Here is a 27,831-nt window from a genome sequence, read left to right on the forward strand (position 1 = left end):
AGATATACCTTTGATATATGTTATACTATAAAATGAAAAAACCACAAAGCCATAAATGATTTTTATAGATTGTTTTTTTTTTATTTCCGGCCATTTCTTTAAGAATTATATGTTGTATATGTTGTATATCGTAAACATCTATTGAATTACTTTTCTGAATTTTTTTCCCACTTACTCAAATCTGAGCCAAGTGAATAATATTAACACAGACATATAAACAGAAAACCTAAAAATAGAAGAGACTGTTCTAGAGGCTAGCTGTGTACAAAATGAATGTTCCACTTGAGTAACCACAGGACTTGACGTGATACCTGGCCGACCCAATTGAATACCTTATTGCGCAATCCAGCAAACTATTGAAACCCTTACTATAATTCTGTATTTCAAAAGATATGAAAATTCATTAATTAATAGATTTCCAAATGACATTGACATTTGACTTTATGTCATTTTGCCAAGGTAGTTGCTTCTATTCCAAGTGGTCCGAAGTCGCTATAATAGATAGTAAAAGAGTTGGAAGTGATTTTATCGAAGTTTCAATACTTTCAGGGGCAATAACTGCTAGAAAGTGGCCTCAGATCCCTTTGGTATGAATAGATTGAAGAACTATCAAAGTGTACTGAAGACATTGGTAAAAGTTGCAAGTCTCCATATCTTATTGTTTTAAGAGGAGTAGCGATAACAAGCATTTCTCAAAGGGCAGTAACACTGCAAGTTCTGGGAGTTTTTTGACACAGGGTCAAATGGTATTATAACTTTAATGAGCAATTACATAAGGTTTAAATTGTATGGATAACCTTAATAACAAAAAGTGACTCCGAGAAAAAAAGAAAGAAGAAGAAGAAGAAGAAGAAGAAGGAGAAGAAGTAACATAAACAAGAGGTCTTTAACCTGACAGGTGGAAAGATCTAAATAACATATCGTATACATATAATGAAAAATCATACAAAAGAATAAAAAAGAACACTTAAAATATGGTTGTGTAAAATACTTTTATTTACAATCAAATAACAATAGTATTTTCAGTCCGGGAAAACATAACCGTTTTCAATGTCATGACATTTGAGTTTTGCAAACATGTACTCAAATTAGTTGCTTATGGATTGTTTTAAAAAATCAAATGGCAGATAAAGTGCATGTAAAAGTAAGCATTAATAGAGCAGACACAATAATATTACTTGTTTTTAAATATAATCTTATGTTTCAATGTAACTAAAATCTATTGTTAAAATGGAACTAAATTCCTAATGCTTTCTATAGGACAATATAAAAGATCTCATACCGAAAGATTCATACTAAGATTAGTAATACACTGTGAGAAATCTATAGTAGAAATGCATTTAAACCATTCCTATTGCATACAACATAAATTAATTTCTTATACGTTCATGTTAAATACTGATTGGTCAAGACGCAGTTGATAATCCGTTCTATTACCATTAGCGTTAGCAACACACCTGGCAACGAATAACACAACGAATTGTTACATGCGCGTAAATTATGTGCGTATGGTTTGACGTAGAATTCACGTCATTTCTACATAAAAGCAACTAAGTTTTCTTAAAAATATAAGACATTCGACATAATAAAATAGATAGTGCTTGTTTGGAAGGGTAACAGCTGGATTTGACATCCCTCAGAAACCAGGGTAATTCATTTCAAAACTCAGGGTAATTTGACATCCCTCGTAAACCAGGGTAAAACCAGGGGAAACCAGGTTTTCTCAGGGTATCGATTTCAAATGTTACCTCTCCAAACAGGCACTATTTATATAGTGTTACATCCTAGTAATAGGTAAAGAAAATTTGTACATTAGACATTTTACAGCTAACTTATGTTAAAAAAAATTGTCCTCTTCGGTCTGCGACATTTCTCTTTTCGTTCACAAATTAGAAGCTTAATCAGAATTTGTTTCATTTCTCTGTTAATAAAGATATGAAGATTACAAATATTGCGAAATTTGCTCAATGAATGAAATTATTCCTGACATTTTAAGTGCTTTCACATTTTTGATTTATCATTATCTTATTTTTTTTTTGGCAAAAAATCTGAACTTGAATGTTGACGTTTGAGGCTTACTTTTGCATGAGAAACACTTTGTGGACAACTTGTAGACATCGTTTTTTCTGACATTGATAACGCAGACTTCTTCACTTTGGTTTGCCGAAATCTTTTAAGCAAACTCTTTTTCTAAAAAGAAAAAAAAAGTTTATTTTCTCTAGTAGTTACAACCGAATTGATCCTCAAAAAATGCAAAGATTTATTATAGATCGAAAATCATAGAATTGCAAAGCTAGTCTTTAACTTAATCTAAGCAACAGAAAATGATTAATGGAATTCTTTACAATGTCGATTTTTTAATCTAATATAAAAGGCAATTATAGATTCTATTGAAATTTCATATTTGATTTCAAAATGATACATGTAATACTATTAATGATAATCATGTGTAAAATAACATTTTTCCCTTACCTTAGGTTTCATCAATGGTTCATTTGATTTAGATGTCGACGGGCTTTGTGAACTAAGAGTAGTTTCTTTTGTCCCTCGCTCAGTAAAACTCAATATTGTACTCAAACTCGGGTATCTATTCCATATGCCTTGCCTCACCTTACAAGAAATTGCAAATATAATATTTGCTGTAAGATATTCTATTGAAATCCCCATAGGTTTTTTTTAAATAAAAAAAAGAAGAGTCATATCTCAATCAAGATTAAGATTAAAAAAAAATAGTCATTTTCATATATGTATAAGTACATTATGAAATTCATTACAAATTTTAAAAGCTGACCTTTTTGTCCAACAAAACGTGTGAAACAAAAATGAAGAACCCCTGAAAAATAGATATTTATTATAAAAATGGCAATGTGTAAGTAAAAAACATGATTCTGATTTTTGAAACAACAAATCAAATAAAACTTAAGAAATAAGAAAGAAATAATACTTCTTTTTTTCTAAGAAAACTACCCCAAACACCTCTGCAAATTAAACAAAGTTAAAAAAAAAGCAAACACGAAAGAAACATGATAAAGATATCAAACCTGGAATGAATTTGCAATGACAAATAGATACTGAAACACAACTGCATGTTCGTTAACTGCCAGGATTCCGAACAGCCAAGTCACTCCTAGAACTGGCAGAAGTGTTCCGAGTGACCGCAGACCGGATCTAGTAATTAATGAAAATATTTTTTTTTATCAGAACGTTTTACAAATATAACATGTACAATTCCATGTTTTGTTATGCATGTATGTTAGTGGGTTTGTGGCTAAGAAGAAAAAAACCTATGTAAAAGTATTTTGTATGTTTTGTGGATACATGCAATAAATTTGTGAAAACTAGTATTATTTTATTATGTTAAACTTTATGTTTGATATTCAATTGTCGGATTATGATGGGACATAGGTACTAATAAAACAAGTTTTTTTTCTACACTGCTAGTAAACCAAATTATATGAATATCAAGATTTTTCTTGATTTGACTCACGACGCTTTCCTCTGCAGTGAAGACCTTGCCACTATGCTTGAAGCAAACAACACCCTCAAAAGTGAAACAATTATAAGAATGTTGATCTGAAAAAAAAAAAAACTATTATTTTTTTTTATAAAGAAACAACATTGAATTCTATGAGAAACATTTAAATTCAATGTCCTGAAAAATCACCAATTTTCTTTACGCTTTTGAAGAATTTGATGTGCAAGGAAAAACTGAATAGTAGAATCTGTTGCTCAAGAACTTACCAAACAAATCAGACAGACTGGAATGATAAACAAATAGAGAGAGCCACTTTCGATGGACAACCAGCAGCTAAAAGGTTAAAAAAAAATATTTCTTTACCGACTGGAGTCAGTGGTAAACATATTTATGGCAATAAATTCTGTATGTATGTAAAAGTAGATACATTCTTTAGTTCTTGCAAAGATAATACTATGTAAAATACGCATACTACGACTTTAGGTGGTATCCTTTACCCCAAAACGCTCCAAGATTTGTTGCAGTAATAATGACCGGTATACCTGCAAAATAACCGCTATGAGAATGAAACAATATCATCCTTATTTTTTTTAATACTTACATCTAATTCCATATTGGTATTCTACGCAACTACCCGATCCTTTTTTTGACCAATGTATACCGTGTTGAAAGGGCAATTTAAATCGCTTTAACCCCCACCTCCTTCAAATTGCGTGAAATGAATTGAAGTAATCCCAACAATATTATGTATGAAGCTGAAGAAAATAATTAACCAAGTGCTTTTAAAAATACGTAAACATGTATCCATTTAACTTGTATATGGATACATGAACTTGTAATGATTCCATAGAAATTGTATTAGAATTATTCAGCTGTTTATAATATTTTGTTTATGTGAATGCATATGTAGTCTGAAGATATAATTCAAATGAGGGTTTATTTTTGTGATTATAGTTTATCCCACCAACCCCCCCCCCAAAAAAAAAAATTAAAATTTCATCGCATTATGATACCAAAAAAAAAAAAAAAATAAAATAAAAAAAATCGGTCACTTAAACGAATGTTTGAAAAGTCTATACGACTTTTTAAAATTTTAAAATTATTTAAATAAAACAAAAGGAAATATCTTACGATGAAAATATATCTAAAAGGTTAAATCCAACTCGTGAAAGGTTCATTCAAATACATACCCCAGATTCCACCCAGAAACCAACGAACCCTTGATTTAGACTTGAAGTTGTTTGCAACATACAGGGCATAGTAAGTCACTGTAATACTCATGAAGTAATATACACCTAATCCAAGCATACTGAAGAAGGTCACTAAGAAAAGGTAGTGGATAATGGCCGTTATCGCGACGCAAGCAACCTGGAATATAAAAATAATTAAACGCCGGTGATTATATATATACTCAGTGTCGGTACATGTATACAGATTATTATTTTACAAATATCAATCCAATAATTTTCAATATATAATTTAGGTACAATATTACATTATTGTTTAATGCATTATGAATTTTTGTGGACTATTTTCTTTCTTTATAGAATCTACGTACATGTATACATTAAATGCTTAAGAATTATATATTCACACATCGGTGACCAGAGTGTTTTACGTAATACATTGTATATTTTATTAATTTATTTTGAATGTTTTTTGGCAAGATCTACGTTTGTATTTTAATTATGAAGTTATATATGTACACACAAAAACCTATCACTTATCAGGAGGTAGAAATCGATTTTTACCTCATTCGATGTCTGTTCCACTGACGATATAAATATTGTATACGACAGTATTAACGATCCACATATATTCAGCATCATGACGTTTTTGTCACTCCTTATAAATCTGAAATTTACATACAATTAGATGATTTTGAATTTCTGTAGTACATGTATACTCGTTGGAGTTATATTTGTGCATGAATGATACAAATTAGTCTTACATACCTCCATGTCAGGACGTAAATCAAAGAAGTAAGAAACGTAAAAGCTATGGAGAGAGCTACGCCAACAAGTGACATCGTTTTTAAGAATGGACTTTCTTCTGATACCTGAAATGTAGTCGAGATAGCTTGGAATATCAACAGCAAATTTCATTTTTAATTTCTTTGACTCTATTTGTATAAAAAAGGGGCATATACCTGAGTGTATGGTCTCATTAAAATAGCAAAGTTTGTGAGATGGTTGCAATGACAAACAGTTTTCCGACGATTTGTTTGTTTCACAATGCATCCTTCCTCTGACCATTTACTAAATAAAAAAAATGAATTAGAAATAAACCCACTTATTGCTGTAACTTTTGTATAAAAAAACCTTTAATTTTAAAATCAGAGAAAACAATTTGTTCACAATAACATACTTTAGATTGAAATCCCAGGAGACACATACAGCGCGCATTTCTGTAGACGTATTCTAAATAAACAATGAACGATACAAATAATATAAAAAACAGCTTAAATAAACCAATTGAATTAACCTAGGTTAATTGCACTTTACACGTCGGCAATAATAGGAAACTTTTAAGTTAATTTTACATAATAACTTTATGTCAACTGTAAACTAAAATCACATATTTCTGACATCTTACTTTTACAGTGTGTCCAAACTTTAGATTGAGAGGTGGATTTAACACTCCTTGGTCTTCCTGTGTCGTGATGGACAATATTGGGGAATTGACAAAGGATCTTTGCTTAGACTTTTCCCCCTGTTTACCTTTCAACCCTTTACTGGTTGGTTTAATTGAGTTTCCAAAAAGATATGAGTAAGATATATTAAGTTTAGTATCGAAGCAAATTAAAAAAAAATCATACATTATGATAATATCAAATCAGATGTTTGAGTATTTGTCAGATTAACACAGATTAAGCTAGATGTAAATAAAGATTTAAACGAAAACTTAAAACTTGTTTTAACAGTTTACCTGTTAGAATCAGATCCCAGAATGTCTGAGATTGTTCTATATAGGACAGCAACATAGTTGATCGCTTGTGGAAACATTAAAAAAAAAAATAAAAAACATTGAAAGATTGGTTGATATACTCTTCCAGTATCAATAATTGTTATTAAATTGTGAATTAAATCGTGTTTTTACATAATTGTCTTTAACAATAAATGCATATAACGAACAAAAAATAGTTATTTTTTTACCTTTTGTAGCGTTTGATGATTGTTTTGGTAATTTTAGAAAGGTAGAAAGTTCTTCGGAGTTTAGAGAAACGTTGTTTGATTGTTCATCCGGAAAACGTATTCCCGTTTCATCGATATTTGCCCGGTTGATAACAAGCTCTTTAATAAAAACATCAATTTATACAGTGTTTTTTCTTCTACATGTATTGGCAATTCTAAACGATAAGGAAATGGCTTTTTACCAAAATTAGATCCGTTAAATTTAGTCGTTGTAATATTGTCGTTTTGGAGTGTAATCTTGCTGAAACGGTCCATATTTTTTAAAAGAAAGCTGGGGTCTTTTTCTGTCTAAAAATAACAAACTTTGTAAAATACTAATTGATATTAGTGAGCAAATAAACCACAATGAATCGTTATACTTTTCTGCTAGATGCATGCCATGTTTTTTTTTTAACTTTTATTTCCTTACCTAATTTATTGAACTTTTCTTACATTATGTGTTAAAATTAAAGTTTCAGATAAATTTATCACTTGTCAATTTTTTTTTAATTTGAGTTTTGGATTGTTTGTAAAATGAATATTGTACGCTTTAGAGATGTTTGGACTCTGTAACAAAAGAACAATCCCAAATACTTGACACAAAATACTTATTTACATTGAATATTATGTTTTTGTTTGTTTAAACGAAAGCGTATTCGAACTCCTGTTAGAATTCTTTGTAGCATCTCACTCTGAAAATCAGTAAGTGTTGTACAATGACCTGGAACAAGTGTTTACCATGCACAGATGATCGAAATATTAAGCTGGTTAATATAATAAATCTTTCAGGTTTGACATTAAACGATGGATTGATTGTGCTCCAGGCCACAAGTATGCTCTTGTAAGTAATGAAAACGTTTAACTTTGTCATATTTAGTTAATAAATACACAAATACAAGAACTTCATTAAAATGTTTATACTAAATGATTTGTTTTTAATTTATATTACAATATTGTATAATGTAAATTTACCTCTTTGCTTACAGTAGTCCAAGAGTTTGAGTTATTGGGCGATAAAATGTTATCAATAACAGCGTAAAAATACCTGAAATTAATTAAAACATATAAACTATCGTTACTGTTAAATTTATAAGGAAATTGACATTGTGAACGGTATTCTTTGTGTACATTGTAAGCTGTACATTGCGACATCCTAAAAGACACACTAATTATTCCAACACCGTGAAATATCTATTCTTTTTTTTTTATGTCTGTGCAATATTCAAGCATACGCTAATAAAGATAACATGAACATTATACATCAACAAAATAAGACAATGGACGTTAAGTGCAAATTGCGGTAAACATAAAATGATCTTTCACCTAAAATCAGAGAACTGAAATAAGAGAGCCATATGCAAATATTTGTGTCATAACTAGTTTGCTGTTGATAATTTTAGTTACATATTTTACAAACACAGGACTTACTGAAACAGTTTATGAGTAAACGCTTCTGATGACACATGTTAATCGGACTATTTAGGCATTTGAACATATTCCATTGAATAAATCAAAAGGAGAAGGACGGAACAATGAATTGCCATTGAATATAAAATAAGCAAACGAAATTTACTTTGAACGTGTTAGTTACAAATTTATTCTACTGTTCTAAGTTTTGCTGCAGGCATAGAAAACAGGTACACGTACGTTTTAAAATCATATCCCTTTAACAAAGAAAATAATCAGTACTTTTGAGTGAAAAGGGTCAAAACAATTACATTTTCGCCGACTTTTCACAATTTTCTAGCCCAACACTTTTAAATAATAGGTGAATGAATGAGAGGTTATAACGTAGATAATTCCAATACATGACCTCTTTTTCGATAGGTAATCCTGTAGCGTTGGTTACTGTTACAATCTTCTCTAAAACGCCCAGAGACGAACTCAGATCACCAGCACCGATTCCATTTGTTGACGATGTCAGGTTTTTCATCAGTTGTAGAGTATAGTTAACTGTCTCCTGGATTCTTATTTGATCCTGTGTTTCATTCCCGATGATACTTTCCAACTTGAAAAAAACAAAACTTATTTTGAAAGATTTTTACTACAAAAAAAATGATTGATACACTCATGATGTAATTGATAATTGCTTATGCATTATGTAAGGAAACTTACAAGTGACGATGCATTCACTAAAGCTTCGTTGGTGCAGTTGATAAAGTTAGGAGGTTCCCATTCTCCATGTTCATCACAAAATCTTGTTGCCACTCCTAGATTAGATTTGTTTGTTAATGATTGATAAAACATAACAGATAATACGATAAGAAGCATTCTTATTAACCACTTTTAGGACAAAATATATATTCTATTTTATTATAATTTAATTCTGGTTGTAACGCGGTATTTGATTGGATAGAAAAATTAAGTTAAATTTGTATAACCTGGTTTGCACGTCACAAGACACGTCACAATGGACTAACGTCAAAAACGTACTAATCCGCTTGACGTTACGTTTGAATTTTGAACAGATTAATATCATATTTAAAAGTAAACGGACTCAATTTGTACAGCAAATTACAGAAAATTAAATTATTAGAAATGAACTCAATACCTACCCAAGTTATACGAGTATAACCTGGGTTGGAGCAATTTACGCTTTTTTATAATCCGCTTCGCGGATTATAAAGCGTAAATTGCCCCAACCCAGGTTATACTCGTATAACTTGGGTAGACATTGAGTTCATTTCTTAAATATTTTTGATAATATTCAAGAGAACAAATAACAAAGAAAATAATTATTTTTTATCAATATAATTCATAGTTACTGGTAATATATCGGGAAAAATGTTGACAAAATTCAAAAGAAAAAATAGGGACATTTACCCGAGAATGTCCTCAAACAACAATTTTAAAGCTGTTAAAGAATATTATGTGACAAATGTGACATCAAAATGAATTGATTTATAAGATAATTTAATGTAAGGAGAAATAAATATTTTCTTTTGTATATTTATATACGATTCGAGTTGATGTGGTTTTGCGCATGTGTGCGGGAAACGTTAACAGCAATGAGAGAGAGAGAGAGAGAGAGAGAGAGAGAGAGAGAGAGAGAGGACACCAAGTTTTGAAACGATCGTATCAAAAAACACGTTCAGTGTATATTTATACATAATTGTAAATAGTTACTAACATTTTATATCAATATAGTAATTACGACTACCACCTTTTACTGAAGCTAATCAATTGATATTGGGACCTCACGACTATTGGATCGTCCGAGCGATATATAAAGCAATTTGACGAGTTTACTAGACGTTTGGTCCTGTATTTGAATCGGTGCTAACTTCCGTTTTTTTCTCTTTTCAGATCAATCATTAAATAATTCTTAAACGAGATAAATTGAATTTACGTAACTTAATTTGACTGAATAATCTATGTAACAAGAAAATAATATTTTTTATGTATATAGAATAATAAAGTATACAATGCATAAATGTTTGAACGAGAAATCTCATAATAAAATCTTACGTATGCATCTTACAAAGGGGTATGGTCACGATTTTGGTCAAAAGTTATTTTTTCGATTTTAATGTTTACAATGCTTTAGTAAGGCATCTTTAATAGGCAACCATCATTTATTGAGTTAAAGGCGAGTCACAGAGCTTACAATTCCTCACTATGTAAACAAAATCTTTGTTTCCATTTTGAAATTTGAAATGAACTTCAAGTTTTAGACCTAAAATGAATGTGTCAATCGTTAAGAACTGTTCATTTAAGCTTAAAATGAATAAGAATAAAGAATAATCAGCTTGAATTTTTTTTTACTCGTATATTGAACCTGTGTAAATAAAACAGGGCACGAGCCTTGTGTACATCACGAAGAATTGTGAGCCCTGTATCTTGCTTAAAACTCATTGACTTGCACCCAAATTTCATTTGATCATTAGAAATGCATTCAAAAAGCATTGTAAATAACAAAAACCGAAAAGTAAAATTTGACCAAAATCGTGACCACGCCCCTTTAAAAAAATCTTTTAGTTTGAGAGAGAAAGAGAAGAGAGAGAGAAAAAAGAAAGAAAGAAAGAACAGAACGTCGATGAACAAACGTTTCTACGCAAGTTATACATGAGGCAATACACGGGTAGGTAAAAAGTTGATAAAATTGTTTTTGCAATTACAAAAATCACAACTGTATGCAACTTTTTATAACAATTTACCTACCCTTTTGATATCTAGGACACGGCTCCTTTAAAGTTTTACCCGCCATAGCAGTATTCCATAATATTCCATCTATTTGTTCATCTTTGCAACTCATCAGTTCCTTAGGATCTTTAAAATACATACATCTATCAACTATAGTAAAATGTGTCATAAAGAAATTTATTAAGTGCATAAATCTTTAAAAATAGAGATAATTCAGTAATAAACGTGTATAATTATACATATTATATAAAAATGATGTCGATTTTCTAGTCCAACGTGATTACAAAAATATTCCATATTAGTGGTTTAATGTAATTTCTGAAATGTGACGATACTATTTAGTTTGATTTCAGTTTGCATTTGTGATCTTATCAAATTTAAGACTCAGCATAATCATTATACTTTTATCCGTTATATTATTATTAATACTTATGAAAATTATTTTTTGTATTTTAATATATCAGTTATTATCCTCTAATATGAAGTCAGTGCAAAAAAGTTTTTTTTTACTCAACTAATGACTGGGAATGAGGGGAAATCTAATGACTGGGAACGAGGGGAAATATGGTTTCTGAAAAAATTCCAAACCCAAGACCATGCCCATCTAATCATATGTTATCCTTATACCTGTCTTGTAAAACCCTTCACTACAGATGCAAAGGTAATGTTCAGTACAGTACCAATCAGACCAAACCTAACAGAAAGTAATCCCCAACTACAGAACTAATCAGATCCAACGTAACAGAAAGCTAAGCCCAACTAAACCCTGGGTTTACTTTCTGTGTTTACTCTGGATTTACTTCGGGTTTACTAGAATGGACCCAGAGTAAACCCAAAATAAACCCAGAGTTGACACAGAGAGTAAACGATCAGAAGTATAGATGGCAAGATAAAATACAGGTCTGCTTCACACATCAGTGCGTAAAGTTGACCACAAAAGCAATTATCGTGTAAACTCAAAGTAAACCCTGAGTAAACCCAAAGTAAACCCCGAGTGGACTCAAATTTTCAACAAGAGGCCAATGGGCAAGAGCGCTCAACCAAACAGTTCCTTGTAACATTCGGTTTCGTAGCATATGCTAATTTTATTTTAAACTTTGAACCATTTCAGGGGCCCCAGTATTGTTCCGATGTTTTTGGTTGGCTTTAAAATTTTAGGATCTACACTATAGTTGGATGCTTGCTTAGTAATCTCACAATCTCTTTGTAGTTATGGAAAAGAAAAGTTTTAAACGTTCTTCATAATATATATTTCTAAGTAAAACTTTGAACCTCTTGGAGGCCCAGTATTAGTCCGGTGGTCACACTTCTATTGATTACATTATTTAACTTTTTAAAGGATGCTTGCATAGTTATAGTGTGTAGTGACTTTGAACCAAGTTTATGTGAAGGTCTTATAAGCCAAGTAGGGCTAAGTGAAGAGTATATATGCCCTTAAAAAAGAATTTTTGTATGATCTGATAATGACATTGACACTTGACCTACAAACATCAAACAAGGTCACTACATACATGTACCCTTTAATCAAAGGCACCTTGTGGGTGAAGGCCTTAGACTATGCAAGTATTTTTTTTTATTGAAACAAAAACAGTTTTTGAAGTCTTTATATAAATAAATAGACTCATTAATAGTAAAATATTAATTGGCTAACCAAAATCTCTGATAAACAGTACATGTAACCTTAGACCTAGAAACACGGTTCAATATCACTGCACACCCTTTACCCAAAAGGCTCTAACAGTGGTGAAGTATGAGCCATTTTGGGTAAAGGGGAGAGAGGATAATTATGCTCCAGACAAGAGATATTGTAATGGAGGGAAGCACAGATAGATGTACAGACTGATACCAATACGGTGCCCGCACAGCACGGCCCTTATAAATTAAACTTGTTAAATGACTTCCAAATGTGCATGCATGCATGAATGCATGTTAACTGAAAAAAAGGTTCCTGAAACAAAACTGTGAGGGAAAAGATTAAAGATTTTATAACGAACAGTCACTGCAACAAGAGGCCAATTGGCCTTAACGGTCACCTGAGTAGCATATAACCCATACACAAACTTGTCGAGGAGTTTCATATACATGTATGCATCTAATTAATTAGGTTTCATACTGGAGTAGAAACATTATATATTTGTAATGATGATAACTCCCTGCCCGAAATCTTTCAAAAAGAACTGTGAAACCTATAATTTTGGTGAAAAACTAAAAGATCTGGTCTACAAAATCATGAATTCAGTTTTCCTCTCAAGTGTGTGGGAGTAAAGAAGATAATTCTTTAACATTACGCAGTACAGTTAAGGCGGCCAATAAAAATATCGACAAATTTTTGTGATGAAAACGCATATACATTAGTTCAACTGGCATGTCCTTTATAAAACCAATAACAGTCACTCAAATAATATATATTTCTAAAATATATATATATATATATATAAGTACACTATTTTCTGTTCATAGTGGTCACGTGATATGACAGTCGCATGATGCAAGCAGATGTATTTGTAGTTTTGAGGTCATTTAAAAAATTCAATATTGCAAGGGCATAGTCATGTCAAAATTCACAACTGAATTATAAAATAATTTAATGTTATACCGTAGATTTTGAAAAACGCTGCAAACTTCGTGAGATAAGATTATTTGTTAGTAGTAACCGTAATTTATAATGCATTTGTTGAATAATTTTGAAGGTCACAAGGTTAATTTCATTAAAAAATAATTAATTTGTAAGATTTTACAAGGATCGTAGAAGTTTTTAAGTTACATAGCATATTTCAAATTCACATGTAAAAGTTTGTCAGGATCAGTTAAGCGTATGCCCTTGCAATTAAGTGATTTATTTAGGTACTCAGCTTTAAGATATACGGTATTTTACACAAAACAGAGGTTGCCTCTTTAGACGATGTATACTTATAAAAAAATGAAAATAAGACTATATAGGTAGCATTCTACTAATAATAAGGTTCAACAAAATATTCATTTATAATTTTCCGTTAATCTATGACATTAATTTTCTTCGCTAAAAAAACTGCATGATAGCCTTCAATGACTTAACTTAATGCGTCATTTTGGAGCATATGACGTCATATTTTGTAGTACAGCGAGAACGACATCTCGCTTATATTTCAGTGTGTAGGATATAACAGACCTCAAAACTGTAAGTAATAGCATTTGTTGTTTTCAATTAAAAGGTTAGCATAAATCAATTTTCCTCATAAATTAATGAATAAGTAGTTTTGAGATTTTTGATATACTGTGATGTCATAATGCACATTTCCCGTACTTTTTGTCTGAACGGAATTTATTGACAGCCTTAACTGTGCTGCGTATATGCATTAACACCTATACATCCATTTTGGCCAAGCCCTAGAGTCAAAACCCATTCTTGAGGGGACATGAAAATTAAAATTTTAATAGAGGACTTTCTGGTAAACATAATGATTAGTCAGTTTTTTTTGTACAAATGGGTGAGAATAAAGAAGAAATTTTTTACAACTTATATGCATTAACACTAGTTATTGCCATATTGCCCCCCCCCCCTCATTTCTTAAACCCCTGACCGAGGGGCCATGAATTTCACAATTTAGGTAGAGGAGTTAGTGGACAATACAACCATGTATTCAGTTTTTTGCCCATATGTGTGGGAGTACAGAAGAAGATTTTTTAAGATTTAATATATTTTACTATATGGCCATATTGGCCCAACCCTAGAGCCTGAAACCCTGACCCAGGGGTCATGAATTTCACAATTTAGGTAGAGGGCTTCATGGACATCATAATCATGCATTTAGTTTTTAACAAATATATATGGTAGTAGATAAGAAGATTTTCTAAGATTCAATACATTTTTACTAAATGGCCATATTGGCCCCATCCTAGAGCCAGAACCCATCCCCTAGGGGCCATGAATTTCACAATATTGGTAGAAAGCTTCATGGACAACACAACTATGCAACTAGTTTTTTCCTCGCATGTGTGGGAGTAGAGAAGAAGATTTTTTCGAAAATTTGGCTTTTTTTTGCATATTTGGCCCCGCCCGTGGCACCTCAGGGGTGGTAGAGCCATGAATTTCACAATTTATTTTCTTCTTACCATAGATAAGTTTCACACCAAAAATGGTAACGATTGGCCTGTTAGTTTTCAAGAAGAAGTTAAAAATGTAAAATTGTTCACGCACGAAGACCAATTGCAATAGGTCACCTGAGTCACTCAGGTGACCTACAAATGTAATAAAATGAGTCAGTTTTAAAGTCTAACAAGGCATACTGTACATTCTAATGAATTCTTGATGGCAATTCAACTTTTAGTCTTAAGCATTGAGAAAAGGTGTGCATAGTCAAGATAAAATTGACATAGCTGAGTCCTTATTATTACTTTAGGATATGGATAAAACAGGCATTGAAGGAATAAACAGGCAGAGGTAAACCCGAAAAATAAAGAACTACCTGTAGACACGGTAGAGACATCTGTAACAGGGAACACAAAACAATGTTTCTTCCCAAAACATATTCACTTATCAAATACAGTAAAACACAGTTAAAGTGAAAGGGCTTATAATGAATTGATGCTAACAGGGAAGTTATTTTCATTTCTTGTGACTTTTTTACAAGTTGTAAACTTGACAGACATAACAAATTATGCTTATAACGAAGCAAAATCACCCCTCCCTGACTCTTCATTATTAAGCATGTTTTTACTGCAATGTTAGAAGTTCAAGAAAATTAAATTACCAAAAAATATTAATCACAATTATTTTTTTCTTCTAAATTCTAATGCATATGAAATAGTTAATATTAACATTGCAAAACTCATGTTCATGTTGTGCAGCTGTAGAAAATAAACAGCTACTATAAAAGCTATATGGAGTTTAAACCTAAACCATTTAAAAAAAAATTCGTATCTAATGTCTACCCTTTCTCCAAAAAAAAAATATCTGTTATTTTTTATACTTTTTAATTTGTGTCTGTTTTTCAATCTGCTCAAAAGAAAATCTAATAATTTAATTAAATGAGTGCCTATAAGCTTTTCTTAAAGTTTGTCCTATTTTTAGTTTTTAAACTCATTCCATGATCATGCAACCAATTGTATGGCTCTATTTATATTTGAAAAAGTCTCTTGCATTGTTCCACATGGTTTAATCTCAAAATCTCCATCATGGATAAACTACTGTAAATGTATTACATTTGGCTGTGTATTCTATTTAGCGCTTTTGGCGGAATGCAGCTTACGCTAAAACAATTAGCTCGCTAAATGCCTTGCAAATATGTACAAGAATAGTCACATTCAGGAATACGCTAATTCAAATCCACACCAACTTGTTCAAAAACTAATTTCCGCCAAATATCTAACACGTCAAATATAATGCGTTTACAGTAAGTTTCTTTTATATTACGTACAAATTGATTATTTGTTTTATACATTTTAAATGTTTAATCCCATGAAACTATGAAATGAAAGTTAACATTGTTTTATGTGCAAACATGCAGTGTAAAATATTTCTTCGTTGAGGAGGAATCAATGATCATAAAAGACAGGTAATCCCTATTGAAAATTGTAAAAAAAAACAAAACAAAAAAAAAACCCACTTTGTAGAAAATCTCTAAGCAGGAAGACTTAATTGAAGTGATGACCAATGCCAGCTGTTTGTTTCTCTCACTCAGTAATGTGCCTATCCAGTACAAACTGTTACCATGCTTGTCCGAGGAAGCCAGTGATTGAGTTGTAAGTGAGATATGCATCAGTTTGTAAATTACAGTGTTAAGAGGATTTAATGAGCAATAAAATACAATGCGTTAGAAATAATTGTACATGTAGTATGAATGGCCGAGCAAGAAGATACAGATTAATGTCAGTGTTTTCTGGTCAATATTTTTAGCTAGCTAAACACAATGTTATTTGTGATCAGGCCCGGAAAAGGACTGCAGATTGATAGTGTTCGATGAAATGTAAGGGTTGGATGGGGAGAGTATGGGGGGTATTTAAGTACTTAAATAGATTTTGGCACTTAATGACAGTGCTTTCTGGTAAAAAGCCTTCTTATTTTATGTAACTTCATTTTTAATCAAACGAAATAAAAAGAGATTTTTAACATGAAGAATGATCTTAAGTGTCCAGTGCATTTCAACTTTTTATGATATCTGAATTGCCGAACACTGTAAGCACTTGATGAAAAATATGATATTAAATTGTAAAATACTTTGTCTATCTGTGTGTCACCGGCTCTACACTGGGTGTGTTTATCTTTAAACTTGATCTATTCGTTGTAAACTTGAATTTCTTGAACACCTCTGCATTAAATTCTCTTTAAATTGTCATCATTCTTTGTCTTTGTAAAAAAATGTTTTTTATAAAAGATCCTTTCTTTCTTTTGAAACCTGATATTAATGGAAAATGCATCTTCTTCTGCATGTGATTTCCCACAGGTATTATCAAATGATAAACTGTGTGTTTCCTGAAAGTCCCCACTTATTGGGATAATAACACAGCAGTTAACCTGGTGTAAATCTTAGTTTTTAAAAAGTGAAAGTATCAAAGTTAAAGAATAATTCACACATAACAACAATTCCAAATCGTAAACTAAGCATTAAGATTAATATATTCTTAAGTAATCTACTTTTGAAATGACACAAAACAGAAGAAATGTGAATACTCATGGCTTGCTCATTGCAAGTGTGTTTTAACAGACACTGACAATGCATTCTAGGCATTGCTAGAAATCCTAACTAGTAGTTACATATATATATATATATATATATATATATATATATATATATATATATATATATATATATATATATATATATATATATATATATATATATATATATATATATATATATGCTCACTAATTAAAAAAGAGACAACTTAATTTTTTTAACCTGTTCCCCCACCACATTCAATTCATAGATAGTTATACTGCACCAATAAACTAACAAACACAGCTTCTAACACAATCGTTTCAAGGAGACACTGTTAGTTAGATTGATGTATCCATCATTTCAAACTTAATTAAGTACCTCTTTAATCACGAAAGGCAATTTACATTTTGATTATCGATTGATTCTACTCTAGACCTAAAAGGAATTCTCTTCTTTTTCTGGAGGTCAAAAATACAACCATTATTAAAGCCTCATACTTTGGAGTTTACTTATCTATGAAATATACTGATTTAAAAAAAAAATGCTGTCCTCTACCATTCTCTGTCTTAACTAATTGTGATAATGTTTCATAAAAATACTAAAATATTGATCTCGTCTCTCACAGATAAATAGGCATCCATTGAAATATTCATCATAACAACAGACTGATATACATGTACCATAAATACGTTTTTTCTTCGCGTGTTAGAAAATTTGCGAAAATAGGGAAAATATGTAGCATTTTAAATTTGCATTGTCAATTTTTGCGATTTTAAAGTTTCTTATGGAAAATAATACAAGACATAACTTTTGCGTATTCAATATTTTGCTATTTGACAGAAATTGCAGAAAAAAGAAGCAAGATTGCGAAAGTTATTGGTTATACGGTATGACATATCAACCATCTTACATCATATAACCCCTGAATTCCTGCAAGAGACAATCATAAATATGTGTCAAACAAAATTTAAGTATGATTATAACAATAAGCTAAACATCAGATAGACTTTGGTTAAATGCTTGTAATGGTAGGAGGAGTTCGAATACTAGCACCAGACAGCTCAGTGGGTAGAATACCTGACTAGAAATTCAAAGGGCTTGGGTTCAAATCTAATCCATAACCATTTCTCACATCCTGTTACTTGGTTTACATCCACATAACTCTGTATTCCAAAAGACTTGAATATCAACAAGTATAAAAGGTGATTTAGATTACAGAGTAAACATGATTACCTGTGGATTCTTGTAAGGGTTGAACAAGACAGGTTCCTGCAGCATTACAGCATGAATAGTTGCCTGAAGTCGCTTCATCACAGACCTTCACTTGTTTATATCCCATCACTGTCTGCTTCGCGCCATCTGGGGTCTAACAGAGAATACAAAAACAGTCAGGTACGTGTGACTAATATACAAACTTCATTTCTTTGTCATAAAAGCTCAATTCAGTTTATTATGTACATGAAATGTACCTGACCAAACTAAATACTGGTACTTAAACAATATATTTCTTATTGGAGAACCAGTAAATATTCTACAGAATGAGGTAGAACTATCTATTAATAACTTTCCTTCCAAAGATTTTGATCAGTGGAACAAAGTCTGCAGTGAGTGTTTGATTTGTTAAATAAAGCCAATGAATGCACCAAAGGACATCTAAAATTGTGACAAAATAAATTTTGAAAATGGGCATGATTCTTTTAATTTTGGGAAATGTTAATCTTTTAGCTGCAACTTTATGTAATTACTTTTATTCAAGGTTATCATTTATAAAGTACAAAGTCGTTTTTATTGGTAGAGGTCGATCATTACATTTTCTTGAATCTTCACAGGATAATGAGGACGCCCACTTTTTTTACATACTTGATACATAGTCAGTGCATGTTTGTCTATTGTTTTACATTTAAGGGCAGCTATAAATTTATAAGTTTATATTAAAAGGAGATCATTGACAGACATGCTCTTTTAATTAAACTAAGGAAAAACTGTTTCTTCTTGTGCACGCATTTTCTGTTGTAAACGGTATATTTTGGCCTGTTGAATATTATAACTCACATGTGATTACTAACCCCTGGTTACTTTCATTGTTCAGTTTCTTAAGTACGGAATAAGTAGAGCTCTACCAGTTAAATACACTGTTAAATGAACGTGTGCTTTAACTTACTATCACTTATCTATCATTAATCTATTCTAATCATGAGGCATATTTACAGAGATGAGTTTTCCCTGCATGAACTTCCGTTGATTGTATTTAAAATACTTGGTAAATACAGCTACTATGAGAAGATTACTGCATGCTCGCAAAGACATTACTGTGGTTTCATCAATATTCGTTGAATACCAATTTTCGTTGATTTCGTTGTTAAGTTTATCCTTGAAATTAAATATTAATTGAGCTGCAATTTCTACTAATACTTTGTATTGATAGGGTCATTGGCCACGAATTTACGTATCCTTGAAACTGTGATTTTCACTTTATCCACGAACATTGATACCCTTGAATATTTAAGAAACCACAATATTTTGCGATTTACTGAATATAAACTGGTTTGCGACAATTAGTTTTTGCAAGTAAGCCTAGACCTGTGTTGTTAAAACAACTATACAGTAAGGGCTTGTTCGCGATGAGAACTATTCGCGAAGACGAAGCTGTCACCAATATTACGGAATTTTCTCGCTGGCGAATAAATGTTGGTTGACAGTATAGGATGTGTAAGTCAAAGAGACGCTATCTTTCATTTAGTCTGGCAGTCTCACATTTATTTAAGTGCCAAAATTTAACATAACTATTTCATGACAGAGGTTTAAATTTACAGAGGAAATTTATAGCAGGGTCTTTTCAAATCATTTTTTCATGTATAGAAAATGCGCAGCCAATTAAATGCAATCTGTACAAAATGAGAGTATCTAAAAATTTCTGAAGCTTAAATTCGGACATTTTAAACACAAAAAAGGTAAAATTGGAAAGCTACAATAATCATAATTATAAAACTTAAGAGCAGAGGCTTAAGCTTTGCTTCACATTAATATTGCCACCAAGGAAAAATATATTGGTGAACTAACGCATCTAGATTGAGACTTTTGCGGACAAAATAAGAATGCATTTAAAATGTCGATTAAGTACTAAGTATACATTTAAATTATTATTTTTCATTTTTTCACAGTCTTCAAAACAAAAATTAAGCAACACATACTTTTCAAAAATAAAATAAGGTTCACATAACTATCCCAAGGATGAAGTGAGAACTATTTACCTTCAGTACCCCATTGTCTCCTGTATAACATGTTGTAACTGCACACTTGCCCACTTCTTTTGGTTTTTCAAAACAAACATCTACAATAAAAACGATATGTATAGTACATGTACTACATACTGTATATATAATAATTTATATATCATTTATGTAAAATTCAGTAATGTCTATAAAAAAAATATCTGCAAATACGTAAAATTATTTGGCATAAAGAAATTTTAAAGCAGGCCAGGAAAGCAAAATAAAAATCATAGTCATCTGTAAATATCACAAACAGTATATTACATTTTTCTATAACATTTTTAAATTTTTTTTTCATTATTTCTCAAATGAGATAATCTTATTCCTATGCCCTGGAAATTGCTGAGTCATACCGCAAAAAGGTTATATTGCCCTCTCGAAATTGTAATATCACCCTCGCGTGCGATAAATCTAAATGTTAATTACGTCAGTCAGGTTCGAAATTTAGCTAAGCAAACATAGAAAGTTCCTCGAAAATCAAAATGTCAGGACAGTGTCTGCAATTCAGAGGGACTAAATTACTTAAATTGTTTAATTTAGAAAATTATCTAAATGTATTTATTAAAAGTACACATCAACATTTTACAAACTATCTTACATCGATTGAATGAAATGAAGATTTAGTCATTACCAAAACCTTGTTGATAGGGTAAATGGGGTAAATATGTTCTTTTAAACTAATTTTGATTTTTTTTCAAAATGTTAGATTTATAACATACAAATGATGCAGGTGACTCTAGATGGCTCAAAGTCCAAGGGACCGAGGAACTCATGTGCTTTAACAACTTTTTTCCCTTGATTGTAAAATATACAGATCTAGACGTGCTAACAACTGAATAGAAACAAATATTGAGTAAAGTCATGAAATTTATTTATTTTATTCATCTAATTATGATCAGATTCCTCAATGTCCTGAGTACAACATATCGGACTGCCTTCGGCATCAACGACATAAAACTATGTCACCTCAGGGATAATATTCTGATAAGTTGGCTCATAAATAGGTGTGCATATGTCATTCTAATGATTACCTACTGTATACAGGGAAATATTCACTCCCTTTTATTTTCACCCCCTTTCGCTCTCGTCAGTAGGCAAATTTAACATGTTTAAAACTGGGTGAATTCAAACCAATTTTTAAATAATTGTATTTATTATTTATTTCTGTGTCTAGGCAAACTCAAGAAGGACGAAGCCATTTGGAAGTGTAGAAGGGCAAACATAATATGCAATGAATTTAACCTTAACAATACAATATCTTCAATGCACATGTATATTAGCATGACAGTTTACACATTCGTTACAAATGACTGCACACCAACAACCCAATGTCCACTACTGGCACTAGACATGTTCAGGACATTTTATTCTCTGCAATTTTACTTCATTGTTTTATGTTTGGGTATTATGCAGCGACTTGCATATCTGATGTTACTTTTCCCCTAACTTGGATTGAAGTTGTATACATTTGATAGTTTTATCCAAAATGAATTACCACGGCTATGTAAGATATACCTCCAAATAGATGAGGCCTGATGCAGTTCCATAAATACGTTTAAGATTTGTTACTCACTAACTTAGAACTGTTCGTAGTCAGTCAGTAACAAATCTAGTAAGTGCTTTGTTTTCCCTATTACATGGAACATTCATTAACCAAAAGTGATGTTCTCACCTGTCAAATACTCTTTGAAAATCTTTGCTGCACCCTTGTTTATGAACGATTATGTTGCTTTTCAATTTTAAGTGGTTTCTTCCTTTCCTCTGCAGAGGTTTGAGCAAATCTTGACACTGCCATGTTATTCTGCTTCAGACACAACATTGTGGTGTCAATTGAAATGTAAACCATCTAATTTAAAAGTTATTCCAAAGGGCAACTACTCTAAATACTTCTGAAAGGGTTTCTCGATAAAATAATATGAAATGTCGCGATGAGTATACAAAACATCAGCCAACGACAGCTTAACTACAAAATATTAATTCTCCCATGATGGACAAAGAAATATATGTACAGTGTATATCATGCAGTCACGTGTCATGGATTAATTTAAGAATTAATGCTTATATTTATATTTTCATATTGATGTCTATTTGTATGAAATATTGTGTATTGCCACTATAATACCATTATTTGCGCTCTTATTCAGGGATATGAAACATACATGGAATAGCCAACTTAATATGTTATTTAGTTAGCTTCCACTACAAAAAATATAGTACCAGAAACTTTGTGGAATTTTTTTTTTTTTTACTAAGGAGTAGATATATTAAAGATTGTTTTTTTAAAAGTACATATCAAATTGGTTATGTAAGATCGAACGTTTCATTTAATCTTACAAAAATAAACATACCCAAAACATGTGGAGATGTTTATATTTGTGCTCACAGCACATGAATTATCAAAGTGTATTCATAGAAAATGAAACATCGCAGATTTTCAATGCAAAGATAAGGGGAAATATACACTGAATGTAAATATAAACCAAAGAAAGTGCAACATTTCAGTCCAAGGGAAAACAAAGGGAAATATTTCCAACTGTGAATCAGTGGCTTCTATCATGTGCCGGCAAGAGACATAAGGGAGAAAAAGGCGGAAATAGCAATCAATTTTGCATGACCAATAGACCTTCCCCCAACTCAAGAACACTGATCAACATGATCAAGGGCTGATGGAAAAAAAAATACTACAACCATCTGACCCAGGACTGTTAATTCAAATTTAACATAAAAATAAATAAATTTTAAAAATGGATTTTTTAAAATTTACATACAGCACCAATCAGACCCAACCTAACACCAGATTAGACCCTAACTAAACCCTGGGTTTACTTTCATGGTTTACTTACTGCAAGCTGTGGTCTGCTTTTTCATATTTGCATCCACTTGAGGTTTAATTTGGGTCCACTTGGAGATTACTTTGGGTGCACTTGGGGTTTACTTATCATCTTACTGCCTGTAATTCCTGCCCTTTTTATATTCCAAATACTCATGTAATGTTGGCTTTCAGGTGCATTCGTCATATCAGGGTTTACTCTCTGTGTTCACTGTGGTTTACTCTGGTTTTACTTTGGGTCCACTCTAGTAAATCCAAAGTAAACCCCGAAAGTAAATCCAGAGTTTAGTTGGGGTTTACATACTGTTAGGTTGGGTCTGATCTACTGTATATCCAACCAAATATATGTAATTTGTACATTCCAATTACGTAGGGTACTTATTTAAGGATCTGTATTTTCTTTACTAAATAGATATGAATTAGTACTATTACACAAGACATCTAAAAGTTGAAGGTTGATCTGATGGGTAATTTGTTGATCACACAGCCTCCTTAATACCTGACTTTTCTACAGATTCCAATATGAAAGTTGCCCAAAATAAAACCAGCTGGAACAGCTGTGGAAAGCATACTATTATAAAATAGGGAATTGTTTTTTCCTTATATCTACCAGTAAGTGGGTAGGTCTGATGTCAATCAGACTTCAATCTTGTTAGTTTGGACAGCCTAATAACTATTATATTGTAGTAGTTGGGGCTATATGGACCAAGGATATTGGCTTGGTATGCTCATTGCTAGAGCTAGGACTAGATTTGCAGGGGTCCTGGGTTCAATTCCTCATCCAGCCATATGTTCTCAATGTATTTATATTTTCAATCCACCTTTCCTTATTACAATATATTGAACAGTTCACATACCTTGTACTTGTAGGTCTATGATCCATTCTGTGTGTGTTCCAACACAGTTCACATACCTTGTAGTTTTAGGTCTATAATATATTCTGTGGATGTTTCAACATAGTTCAATTACCTAGTACTTGTAGGTCTATGATCCATTCTGTGTGTGTTCCAACACAGTTCACATACCTTGTAATTCTAGGTCTATAATATATTCTGTGGATGTTTCAACATAGTTCAATTACCTTGTACTTGTAGGTCTATGATCCATTCTGTGGGTGTTCCAACATAGTTCACATACCTTGTACTTCTAGGTCTATAATATATTCTGTGGGTGTTCCAATATAATCAACATAGCTAAGAGCGAGGGTGTACTGCTGTTGATCACTTTTCCTTAAATTTGTGAGGTATAAGGTAGCAGGCTCATCGGGATAGTGGATCAATCGATTCTGAACCTGGTGCTCTTCATTATAATATATCTCAAGCTGTGATGAAACGCTAGGTTCAAACTTGGCAAAGCTTGGATCTTTGTTTACGCCTCGGACCTTGTTCCATACGTAAGTCTTCACCTCTGTGTCATCTACCAATTCGGGTTTAAACTGCATGGTAACATTGCCAGCTATACATCTTATGACTTTTTCCCTATTATCAGCAAATACTGGAAAAAAAGAAATAAATAACCGCTATTAATCTGCTACCATTCAATGTTGAAAATTACTTCGAGTAAATTCTATTCCAAGTCAAGTTCTTTGCTATTTCAATAAGTATGTTATCTGTACATGTAATCGGGATGCTCAAGATACATTCTTTAAAGTCGAAATAACGACAGCAAACATTTTCTAAGATACTTGGCATTTGTTGACAATGTCCATTTCTACGCGGAGTTTTCTCTGACAATAACGTTTTAAAACGATTTCAACGAACATTTTTCATTTGAAGTTGGTTTGTAATTCAGTGGAAAGTCAAGGGTTTAAAAAAAAGGTTTCAGATCAATATTGTTTCAAATTTTCTAGAACTTTTCATTTAGAGCAAATATAATGTTTTTCGTATACTGATGCAATGTTGATAAAACAAACCGGAATAGATGGTGTGACGTCATAGATTAAAGTTCCAATGGCAGATCTCATGGAGGCGGGACATTAAAATTAAGCGATCAATATTCTTGATGTATTCATTGTCCCAAATAAAACAAATGTAAATGAATACGATTTACAATCAAAGTAGATTCTAATTAATTGATTTATTGTACAACATGTTTTTAGTTTCCTGCACCTTTAAATTACCATTACCACATGTATATATTATTTAACATTATATTATTTTTTTATTTCTGTCTTTAACGTTTTGAATGTGCAACATAGAAATATTTTTTGGTTAAGAGAGTTTTGTCATTATACTCTAATTTTGTTCTCCTTACATTGATGTACAACGATTTAACAAAGGAAATTACGTAAAGTTGGGTTCAAAATGGCCATTTCTACAATTAAAAGAAATATGATCATTTTTAAAATTAATTTGGTCGCAATTTTTAAAACGTCCTTAAATGCAGTCATTCTCTGTTATCATCCATAACCATGTCCAATACATTTCCTGTGTATGACCAGTTATTATTTACATGTACCTTTAGCACAACTAGAATATAGACCAGCACAAAGAAACACATTTAAAGAGAAAAAGGACACAAACACATTTTTTATCTATTTTCAAGTCAATAAAGAAAACAATAAAAATCAACGGTAGCAATTAGCTATAGATTCAAACAAGTACAACAATTTTGATATTCCAGCATTGTTGATATGTTCTTTACTCACCGTAAGCAAAGCTTGATAAAAACCAGAAGTTGAGACATAGAATTGTCTTAAACATATTCTGACGATCGCCGAAAACAATAGACACCATTATTAAAACTGAAAATATAAAAATAATATTTAAAGTTTTTTTCTATATATTAACAATTGTTTACGAATATTTATTTCATTTAGGTATTTCATAAATTTATTCATTGAAAAAAAAACCTTAGGGCTACATTATCGAAAGAAGAGGTTTTCAATACCAGCATACACATGTTTAAAAAAAAACCGGGTGTGGTATAGTTAGTTTGTTCATACTTAAATAAATGAAATAAAAGGTTCATTGAAACTTTGCTTTAATTAAATCTTAATTTTTGACATTTATCATTAATTGTCTCAAGATTGCCCTACTTTAGATGATTATTTATATAAACGAAGTCATCGACAACATCTTTTTTTGCAGGATACTTATGAACATTTATTTAGTTCTTTTTAGATTGTTAATGCATTTCTATATTTGTACAAAGTATGTTAACAAGTGTTTGTCATTTAAAAGACTAATTTAGAACTGTAGATTTAAGAACTCTCATAAACAGTACTTGGGTACGAGAATTATAATTGCAAAAAAGAAGACAACTTCTCTCAAACAAACAAGTGCACAACTCAAGCCAGAAAATACAATCTAAGTACTTCCTTCGTGAATTCCTGATACATTTAGTGTACTGACACTACATTAGCTCTTTTAATGAAACATTTCTTACCATCGAGTTATGTAAGATTTTTTTTTTATTTACAAAGCTATCTTTTTTCCAATTTCATAAACACTAAGCTCAATGTTACCGATAGTTCAAATACATGTGAATACGTGATATTATCATTGATGACGGATTTACAACATTGACGTGTAGATTAGAACACGATGAATGATGTAAAAAATAAATGAAGAAATAAAGGTATATTTCTTCCATTTATGAAAAAACTCCGTCCTAAACCTATCTATCAATTATAACAAATAATCGTTCTTGTAAAAATAATCGCGATATAGATTAATTATAAGATTCAGATAAAAAAGTGCATTAAAAAAACTCAGTAAAAATTAATAATGTATATGTGTATTGGCTTTATACTTATTATCATTATTCAATTATTATGGCGTTATTTTATTAGATTAAAGTGTAGTTAGATCAGTAGACTTTTATGAATTCGATCGCCAAATAATCAATTGATAGAACAAACCTGACTCGGTTCAAAAATCTTATAATATTGTTGCAAACTTAATTCATTAGTACAAAAAAGTAAAAAAAAATACTATTAAAGAAATTAACCTGGTAGCACCCAAAGCAAACCAGAACATACAAATTAAAGCATGAAAAATCATATCAGTAGTACTTACATAACAATGTTCCTTCGAACTTCTATCATCACATCACTCGATGTAACTGCCGTTATACGAATTCAGGAGGGATGTTAAAAAGCAATTTTTGGTGTGATTTAAAACCTCTTGTGAGAATTTGCAATGCAATTAGGGCTGCATAAGTAATGTACTCAAAACAAAAAACACATGGGAAACAATTAATATGTCATCCGTCTGTGCAGCTGGTAGGTCTCTGATGTCTTATCAGACCTGTGGGAAAAGGGGGATCATTAGTTTAATTGTTTATTTTCTCTCTAGCC

The 27,831-nt window shown here is 31.3% G+C and overlaps 1 protein-coding gene across 1 annotated transcript; it reads right to left on the reverse strand.

Moving 5' to 3' along the window:
- Positions 1-1,090: 1,090 nt before the first annotated feature.
- Positions 1,091-26,269, reverse strand: LOC128171616 (adhesion G protein-coupled receptor E3-like). Its single transcript, XM_052837405.1, has 25 exons — positions 26,179-26,269; positions 24,669-25,025; positions 20,681-20,760; positions 18,663-18,795; positions 10,810-10,917; positions 8,764-8,858; positions 8,457-8,656; positions 7,621-7,693; positions 6,852-6,957; positions 6,631-6,768; positions 6,404-6,467; positions 6,071-6,209; positions 5,843-5,895; positions 5,625-5,733; positions 5,431-5,534; positions 5,227-5,329; positions 4,666-4,843; positions 3,948-4,017; positions 3,742-3,808; positions 3,488-3,573; positions 3,042-3,168; positions 2,792-2,833; positions 2,473-2,610; positions 2,080-2,190; positions 1,091-1,921 (listed from the first exon to the last, which is right to left on the reverse strand). Exons 1-25 carry the CDS (start codon positions 26,264-26,266, stop codon positions 1,898-1,900), a joined length of 2,793 nt encoding a protein of 930 aa, XP_052693365.1. The 5' UTR covers positions 26,267-26,269; the 3' UTR covers positions 1,091-1,897.
- Positions 26,270-27,831: the final 1,562 nt, after the last annotated feature.

This window comes from Crassostrea angulata, chromosome 2, assembly GCF_025612915.1.
Source record: "Crassostrea angulata isolate pt1a10 chromosome 2, ASM2561291v2, whole genome shotgun sequence".
Taxonomy (NCBI): Eukaryota; Metazoa; Mollusca; class Bivalvia; order Ostreida; family Ostreidae; genus Magallana; species Magallana angulata.

Coding starts and splice junctions, on each gene's coding strand:
- LOC128171616 (XM_052837405.1), bottom strand. CDS start 26,266: ATGGTGTCTATTGTTTTCGGCGATCGTCAGAATATGTTTAAGACAATT. Junction 5,535..5,624: donor TAATGAGACCATACACTCAG/GTATATGCCCCT, acceptor ACTACATTTCAG/GTATCAGAAGAAAGTCCATT. Junction 2,611..2,791: donor ACGTTTTGTTGGACAAAAAG/GTCAGCTTTTAA, acceptor ATTTCTTGTAAG/GTGAGGCAAGGCATATGGAA.